Source organism: Leiobunum rupestre, chromosome 1 (assembly GCF_980474605.1).
Source record: "Leiobunum rupestre chromosome 1, qqLeiRupe1.1.hap1, whole genome shotgun sequence".
NCBI lineage: Eukaryota > Metazoa > Arthropoda > Arachnida > Opiliones > Sclerosomatidae > Leiobunum > Leiobunum rupestre.
This window is the reverse complement of record NC_143384.1, coordinates 7,311,654-7,321,476: the sequence shown is the minus strand read 5'-3', so window position 1 is coordinate 7,321,476 and position 9,823 is coordinate 7,311,654. Positions and strand designations below refer to the sequence as shown.

The window sequence follows — 9,823 nt, the reverse complement described above, 5'->3', positions numbered from 1 at the left end:
CGCTGTTAGCAAGCTATTGTCAAAATATACTTGTATCGTTATAATAAATGAAAGCTATTGCAATATAAAAATTCAATTTGTTTCTAATAGGTTTTAAAAACGTTAAAAATAAAGAAGGTTGATATAATTAATAAAAATAGATGCAGTTTCAAATATTTTATTGGTTGAAATTATCAAAGAAATAGAATTACAATCCTTAAGTGGTACAGTTAAATCATTTGCCATTTCTTAGTATAATACGAAAAATGGATCATGAAAGAATATTGACGAAAGAACGCTTGGGCAAAAGATGCTAGAAGTAGAAATCTGCAGATTCACTATTGGCGCGCTGACTCCGTCAAAGCGTCGAGGAATTGGAAATCTTTCAGAATGCCCGGAAATACGGTCTCTAGAAACTTGTCAGTCGAGCACCCAAATGTCAACTGGAGATGATCAAGTAGACTTTTCTTCCATTTGAAAGCGTTTCTGACATCCATTTTCTTCAAATAACATTTAAACAATATATACGAGGTTTCGTGTAAAACCTTTGGGGTATGTCCACCAGAACTAATGCTTATGTCCATAAACTCGGTGGTGACTTGAATAGCCTCTTCGTACTTTTGATTGTAATAAACCATTTTTGCCAGCCTGATAAGCACTGCCGATAAGTAATAATTGACGTAAGGCGACTGTCTGGAAATATATTTTATTTCTTGAATAATGATTTTGATTTCGGCCGAGTTTTGAATTAGGCCTAAGCCGGTTGAAACTTGAAAAAGCAACTCTTCTCTTTTCAGTAAGATCGACTTATTTTCCCGTGATTCGTAAGTACATAAACCGCAATGGCATTCAGGACCTTTGAGAGAAAAACCTGCTGTTCTAGCGAAATGTCCAGCACCTTGTTCCATATAACAAATTAGAAATTGTTCACCTTTCTTTACATTTTTAGTAGCTCGAATCTGGCAAGCGTCCCCGTAAGTATAAACGGCGCAGTTAGTGTCGTAACAGTCGTTGTTGAGGTAACACGCGGGATACCACAGCCCGCAGAAATGGCCGCCATCAATGAGGGTAAATGAAACGCTGAATTCCGAAACAACCGCCTGGATCATTTGGTATTTCTGGCTTTCGGAAAGTGACTCTTTATTTTCAAAGGTAAGGGTCTTTCTCGTTTTGCTAAATTGATTCAACTCGACCAATTGCTCGAATAAATCTGGATTCTTTTTTGCACTTTCGTGCAATTTCCTGGCTAAATAGATCTCAGTTTGTTCGAAAGGGTCATCGTTACTTAAGCTAAATTGAATCGCAACAGCCTTATGGCACAAAAGAAGTTGCCCGGCTTCAACATTTTCGGTCGCAACCAGTCCTCGACCTCTACCAGAAATGTTTTCAACCTTCACGGATCCCCAAAAATCGGCAATGTCGTGATAAACGCGTTTTTTGAAAGATGTAAATAATTCGACCATGTCATACAACCCATCATTTCTTTGACTTATCCAGAGGTTGGTTTTATTGAGGAGAGTTTTCAGATCTTCTTCCTGTTGAATTAACTTCAATTTCGATTCTAAAAGGTCTCTAGCGTGTTCATATTTCTTCAGGCCATTGTAAGCCAGTGCGCTTCTGTAGATAGCTTTCACGTGGATTGGGTTTCTTTTTAGAACTAAGAGAGCGTCCTCTAACGCAGCTTCGTACTTGCAGCTTTTCAAGTAACAAAGCGATCTATTGGACAGAAGATCTGCATTGAGAGGACATAAGGAAAGGCCAGTGGAATATTCCTTAGTCGCTTCGGAGTATTTGCCTTCTTTGAACAATTTGTTTCCGTGATTTCGGATATTAGAAATCTGTTCGTCAGTTAATTTTGGAATTGCAGCTGAGGCCGAATGTGGCGCATCACTCAGTGGACTATTGCTAGGCACGTATACAGAATTCGACCAGAAGACATTTGGATAGCTTATCCTGAATTGTTTTTCTTCGAAAATCATAACGTCCGTCAAGGTTCGGTACTGCAACTAAAAAGACCAAAATATTATTAAAATTAGCTAAGTTGATACCCAAGGCAACACCCTAGGCCCAAGACGTCTAGCGACTTTTAAAGCCTTTTAATTCGGGTGGCCGTGTTACAATACGTAGGAGGGTCATGCCACGCGAGTTAACAGCCCCCTACATTTGCTATTACGATTAACCACTAGAAGTTTTTAGGGAATTTAGAAATCGAAGAACTCAGGTGAGACCCATTTAACCAGTGGGGAGAGAACTTGCAAACTTAACGCAGGAGTTGTTCCGAGTGTTCACACAGCGTCACAAGCTTCAATCGCACCCGGCTAACCACTCAGCCTAAACGGTCTTTCCTGTGCGGGGGTTTGATAAAAAGGGCAGGATGAACTTAAGCACATTCCTTAACGAGGGCCGAATCTTAATGAGTGTTGCACAAAAATTATTCAATCAAGTATGTATTTTAAAATCTGTTATTTCTTGCACGTTTTTATTTTTCACTTCGGCCCCAAAAAAACGGATTGAAAGGGCGATTTCAAAGTTCACCATTCAAAATAATTGTGAAATTCAGAACTTACCCCATAGATCTGATGGCGTATTCTCGTAAAACATGGGTCACGCAAGGCCACGATGGCCCCCTTGCTGAAAAGCGAAGTGCCCGCATAACTCTCCTGGATGACTTCAATTCTGACGGCTCTATCACCTTGAGGATCTTCTGCTAAGAACACAACGGCTTCCAAAAGATATGGCTCCACAATTATTTGGCCCAGAAATGTTTTACCTTTAATCAAAATACTTAAGTATTAAATTGCTGTTTTGAATATACAAGTTTTTAACTCAGAGGGCTATAAGTCACTATTGACTTGGCCATGAATATATGGAATGTAAAACTTAACACTAATCAGAAACAAATAAAATTGAATTGAATTGAATTGAATTGAAACATATATTTCAAGCACAAAGCTTTTTCTCGTCAAAGAGAAGACCTTCCCAGCGACTGATAGGATATTTTATCATCAGAATACCCAATTATAGTCCCACCATTGAACACGGTGAACTAAACATAAAGATTATTAATTAAAGGTTTTGGTAGTATTGTCTATTTTTTGCAAAATCTGTGGTTTACAATACTAAACGAAATGATGTCAACGTTAATAGTTAGTGTACGGAGCTGTAGGTTCGCGTAGCATGAAGAGCTTGCCAACACCCTCCTAAGCATTGTAACCCGGCCACTTGAATTAAGGCATTAAAAGTCCCTGGGTGGCTTAGGCCTAAGGTACTAGGTAGTGCCTTCTGTATTAGCCTGGCTAAACATAATAATAATAATAATTATTATTATTATTAAAAATAAATAGCTGATAGATTTTTGAAAATTTATTAATTGTATTAATTATTACTAGCATCGAAAAACCTGTAGCAGTAAATCCGCGTGAAATTAAAATTAGGGTTAATTTTGTTTAATTTTTTGGAATTTCAAACAACAATAGCAATAGTAGTCGACTAGTTGCCACGGCAGAGGTTATTAGGTTTTGGTGACAATCGGTTCTAATATTCGTATATATTTTTAGGACAGTGCCAAACCAAATAAAACGTAAAAGTAATAAATATTTTATTTCTGCATCACCCATTCAACAAACCGTGCTAAAAAACCCGAAGAAGTTACAAAGAAAGACATGATTAATCCAACAACCCCAGTAAAAAAATATCGCCAAAGCCGCACAATATTGCAACAAGATGTCACGGACATTTAAATACAACCAATCCCCGGTGTATTAATTATATTTTGAATATTAAATTTAAATTGAGACAAATTTGCAATTATCTTGTAACTAACTTAATAAACGTACTATAATAACCCAAGGGGAATTTTATCGAAAATGAGCGTTTTCTCAACCCCCCGATATACTAAAAATTAAATCTCAATCATCGTGTCGTTTAACATAAATAACGCACTAAGCATAAACCACCAACGAGTAATTTAAATTCAAAGAAAAATCCTTAACCACTCTTTATTAATCACCCTGTGCATTGATTTTAAACAATAATTTAATCACCCTGTATAACAACTCAATCACCATTTATAAAAATTAAAGCCCCCTGTACAATAACTCAATTACCCTGTACAATAATTTTATCACCCTGTACAATAACTCAATCACCCTGTACAATAACTCAATCACCCTGTACAATAACTCAATCACCCTGTACAATAACTCAATCACCCTGTACAATAACTCAATAACCCTGTACAATAACTCAATCACCCTGTACAATAACTCAATCACCCTGTACAATAACTCAATCACCCTGTACAATAACTCAATCACCCTGTACAATAACTCAATCTCCATATACAACACCTCAATCACCCTGTACAACAACTCAATCACCCTGTACAACAACTCAAACACCCTGTACAATAAATTAATCACCAGGTACAATAACATATTAAGAGCACTAATTCTTAACAACCGAAGAGTACCTTTACCACAAAAAATAATTACAACCCGGTTCATTGGGAACAAAATTTAAATTAGCCCGTATATTAACTTAATAAGCAAAATATAACAACCTAAAAGGCTGGTTTTCACTACGGCAAAGACGCCCCGACGGTGAACGTCGACGCGAAATGTTACCATTTGGTCTAATACAATATTTTTACTTTGACGTTCACCGCTGTGGCGTTTTTGCCCTTGTGAAAACCAGCCTTGATGCCTCGTACGGCATAAAAGGGTCACAACAGCTTTTGAATTTGATTTGTTTCACGCGCTAGTTTCCAGAAAAGGATATGTCGTATTAACTTCCACGTGCTAAATTCCGGCCGAATTTTTCAAACGCAGGTGTGGCCCTTTATATATAGCTTGCCGGAATGTTTTGCCTATTACGCTAAACAGCTACTCTGTTTTAAGTCGGACCCGGATAGATAGTAAACACGTAAGTTTTTTACTAAAAGTGCAAGGAATTTTGTGGCATCAATTTATATAAACTTGGACTTTCGACTGAAAAATATACTTCTAACTTAAAAATTGAAAAAATGCAACGTACCTTTTCTTAAATTGAAACTGATTACGAACGAAACCAATATACACTCACCTATTAAAACAGTGTCGACAGAATTGATCAGAGCAGCAATGTTTACAATATCATAGAAATCGCCATCCTGGTTCAAATTACTAAAGCGTGTAAAATCGCCATCTTTCTTAGGAGTGCCTTGGTTTTCGGCAGTTACTCTCGCAGCCTCGTTAGAAAATTGCCTCATGAGTTCGTCTTTTTTCGTGTTTCTAATAGCTATTAGCATTCGTGAAAGCGGCTCTGAAAAGCGACTCGTGCTTAAACTGTTATTAGTTTCCATTACGGAAATCAGACGGATTTTTTGTAAGTACAGATCAATCTTAAATGTGGAAAACCTGGGGAGACCTTAATTTACCGTGGACGGATACTATTCATAGATGCCGAAGATTGTAGGAAACCCCTATTTCCCTATACTATCACTTTTTGAGTGCAGTGGGAACTGTGGGATACGCAAGATTTACTTTGCGTGTTTAGACAACCCAAGGCGTTATTTCTTTTCGTCCCAGCAAGGCCAACTTCGACGCGCTTTCACGGCCAGACAGTCACTCAAATTTTGGATGATCGCATTTTCCCGCAAGCGGCGTCACGTGTAGACAGATGTTTTCCTTCATTTTCAATGTAAATCAGCTGTACATTTTGTTGAAATAAATCGGGACTTTTAAAGTAACGTGGAAATTTTATACAACGAAAGGATAAATTAATATTTTGAACATTTGTTATAATTTTGTAGCTTTGAAATATTTTTATACTGATAATTATTAGAAAAATATATCGAAGAGTCATGTATCACCGCTACATAAGGTGGACAACTTACAATGTTAGTTTATTGCGCAACAAGTCAACAATCAAAACAAAACCCTATGTGATTAAATTATGCATTTAATTGAGGTAATCTTCAGTTGAATTAAAACAATTTAATGTAAAATTAATTACATATTATGTAAAACAATTTAATGTAAAATTAATTACATATTATGTAAAACAATTTAATGTAAAATTAATTACATATTATGTAAAACAATTTAATGTAAAATTAATTACATATTATGTAAAAAAATTTAATGTAAAATTAATTACATATTATGTAAAACAATTTAATGTAAAATTAATTACATATTATGTAAAACAATTTAATGTAAAATTAATTACATATTATGTAAAACAATTTAATGTAAAATTAATTACATATTATGTAAAACAATTTAATGTAAAATTAATTACATATTATGTAAAACAATTTAATGTAAAATTAATTACATATTATGTAAAACAATTTAATGTAAAATTAATTACATATTATGTAAAACAATTTAATGTAAAATTAATTACATATTATGTAAAACAATTTAATGTAAAATTAATTACATATTATGTAAAACAATTTAATGTAAAATTAATTACATATTATGTAAAACAATTTAATGTAAAATTAATTACATATTATGTAAAACAATTTAATGTAAAATTAATTACATATTATGTAAAACAATTTAATGTAAAATTATTTACATATTATGTAAAGCAATTTAATGTAAAATTATTTACATATTATGTAAAGCAATTTAATGTAAAATTAATTAGATAGTTTGTAATACAATTTAATTTAAAATAAATTAGATAGTTTGTAATATAATTTAATTTAAAATAAATTAGATAGTTTGTAATATAATTTAATTTAAAATAAATTAGATAGTTTGTAATACAATTTAATTTAAAATAAATTAGATAGTTTGTAATACAATTTAATTTAAAATAAATTAGATAGTTTGTAATACAATTTAATTTAAAATAAATTAGATAGTTTGTAATACAATTTAATTTAAAATTAATTACATATTATGTTTTACCATTTAATTTAAAATTCATTCGATATTATTTTTTACCATTTAATTTAAAATTCATTCGATATTATGTAATACAATTAAATTTAAAAATAATGACATATTATGTAATACAATTTAATTTAAAAATAATCACATATTATGTAATACAATTTAATTTAAAAAGAATCACATATCATGTAATACATTTTAATTTAAAATAAATCACATATTATGTAATACAATTTAATTTAAAATTAATTACATATTATGTAAAACAATTTAATGTAAAATTAATTACATATTATGTAAAACAATTTAATGTAAAATTAATTACATATTATGTAAAACAATTTAATGTAAAATTAATTACATATTATGTAAAACAATTTAATGTAAAATTATTTACATATTATGTAAAGCAATTTAATGTAAAATTAATTAGATAGTTTGTAATACAATTTAATTTAAAATAAATTAGATAGTTTGTAATACAATTTAATTTAAAATAAATTAGATAGTTTGTAATACAATTTAATTTAAAATAAATTAGATAGTTTGTAATACAATTTAATTTAAAATAAATTAGATAGTTTGTAATACAATTTAATTTAAAATAAATTAGATAGTTTGTAATACAATTTAATTTAAAATAAATTAGATAGTTTGTAATACAATTTAATTTAAAATAAATTAGATAGTTTGTAATACAATTTAATTTAAAATAAATTAGATAGATTGTAATACAATTTAATTTAAAATTAATTACATATTATGTTTTACCATTTAATTTAAAATTCATTCGATATTATTTTTTACCATTTAATTTAAAATTCATTCGATATTATGTAATACAATTAAATTTAAAAATAATGACATATTATGTAATACAATTTAATTTAAAAATAATCACATATTATGTAATACAATTTAATTTAAAAAGAATCACATATCATGTAATACATTTTAATTTAAAATAAATCACATATTATGTAATACAATTTAATTTAAAATTAATTACATATTATGTAAAACAATTTAATGTAAAATTAATTACATATTATGTAAAACAATTTAATGTAAAATTAATTACATATTATGTAAAACAATTTAATGTAAAATTAATTACATATTATGTAAAACAATTTAATGTAAAATTAATTACATATTATGTAAAACAATTTAATGTAAAATTAATTACATATTATGTAAAACAATTTAATGTAAAATTAATTACATATTATGTAAAACAATTTAATGTAAAATTAATTACATATTATGTAAAACAATTTAATGTAAAATTAATTACATATTATGTAAAACAATTTAATGTAAAATTAATTACATATTATGTAAAACAATTTAATGTAAAATTAATTACATATTATGTAAAACAATTTAATGTAAAATTAATTACATATTATGTAAAACAATTTAATGTAAAATTAATTACATATTATGTAAAACAATTTAATGTAAAATTAATTACATATTATGTAAAACAATTTAATGTAAAATTAATTACATATTATGTAAAACAATTTAATGTAAAATTAATTACATATTATGTAAAACAATTTAATGTAAAATTAATTACATATTATGTAAAACAATTTAATGTAAAATTAATTACATATTATGTAAAACAATTTAATGTAAAATTAATTACATATTATGTAAAACAATTTAATGTAAAATTAATTACATATTATGTAAAACAATTTAATGTAAAATTAATTACATATTATGTAAAACAATTTAATGTAAAATTAATTACATATTATGTAAAACAATTTAATGTAAAATTAATTACATATTATGTAAAACAATTTAATGTAAAATTAATTACATATTATGTAAAACAATTTAATGTAAAATTAATTACATATTATGTAAAACAATTTAATGTAAAATTATTTACATATTATGTAAAGCAATTTAATGTAAAATTATTTACATATTATGTAAAGCAATTTAATGTAAAATTAATTAGATAGTTTGTAATACAATTTAATTTAAAATAAATTAGATAGTTTGTAATATAATTTAATTTAAAATAAATTAGATAGTTTGTAATATAATTTAATTTAAAATAAATTAGATAGTTTGTAATACAATTTAATTTAAAATAAATTAGATAGTTTGTAATACAATTTAATTTAAAATAAATTAGATAGTTTGTAATACAATTTAATTTAAAATAAATTAGATAGTTTGTAATACAATTTAATTTAAAATTAATTACATATTATGTTTTACCATTTAATTTAAAATTCATTCGATATTATTTTTTACCATTTAATTTAAAATTCATTCGATATTATGTAATACAATTAAATTTAAAAATAATGACATATTATGTAATACAATTTAATTTAAAAATAATCACATATTATGTAATACAATTTAATTTAAAAAGAATCACATATCATGTAATACATTTTAATTTAAAATAAATCACATATTATGTAATACAATTTAATTTAAAATTAATTACATATTATGTAAAACAATTTAATGTAAAATTAATTACATATTATGTAAAACAATTTAATGTAAAATTAATTACATATTATGTAAAACAATTTAATGTAAAATTAATTACATATTATGTAAAACAATTTAATGTAAAATTATTTACATATTTTGTAAAGCAATTTAATGTAAAATTAATTAGATAGTTTGTAATACAATTTAATTTAAAATAAATTAGATAGTTTGTAATACAATTTAATTTAAAATAAATTAGATAGTTTGTAATACAATTTAATTTAAAATAAATTAGATAGTTTGTAATACAATTTAATTTAAAATAAATTAGATAGTTTGTAATACAATTTAATTTAAAATAAATTAGATAGTTTGTAATACAATTTAATTTAAAATAAATTAGATAGTTTGTAATACAATTTAATTTAAAATAAATTAGATAGTTTGTAATACAATTTAATTTAAAATAAATT

The 9,823-nt window shown here is 26.9% G+C and overlaps 1 protein-coding gene across 1 annotated transcript; it reads right to left on the bottom strand.

Moving 5' to 3' along the window:
* Positions 1–317: 317 nt before the first annotated feature.
* LOC149960526 (uncharacterized) lies at positions 318–5,402 on the bottom strand. The gene is made up of 3 exons (XM_090180403.1): positions 5,062–5,402; positions 2,547–2,749; positions 318–1,985 (listed from the first exon to the last, which is right to left on the bottom strand). Exons 1-3 carry the CDS (start codon positions 5,318–5,320, stop codon positions 318–320), a joined length of 2,130 nt encoding a protein of 709 aa, XP_090036529.1. The 5' UTR covers positions 5,321–5,402.
* Between the last annotated feature and the right edge of the window lie 4,421 nt (positions 5,403–9,823).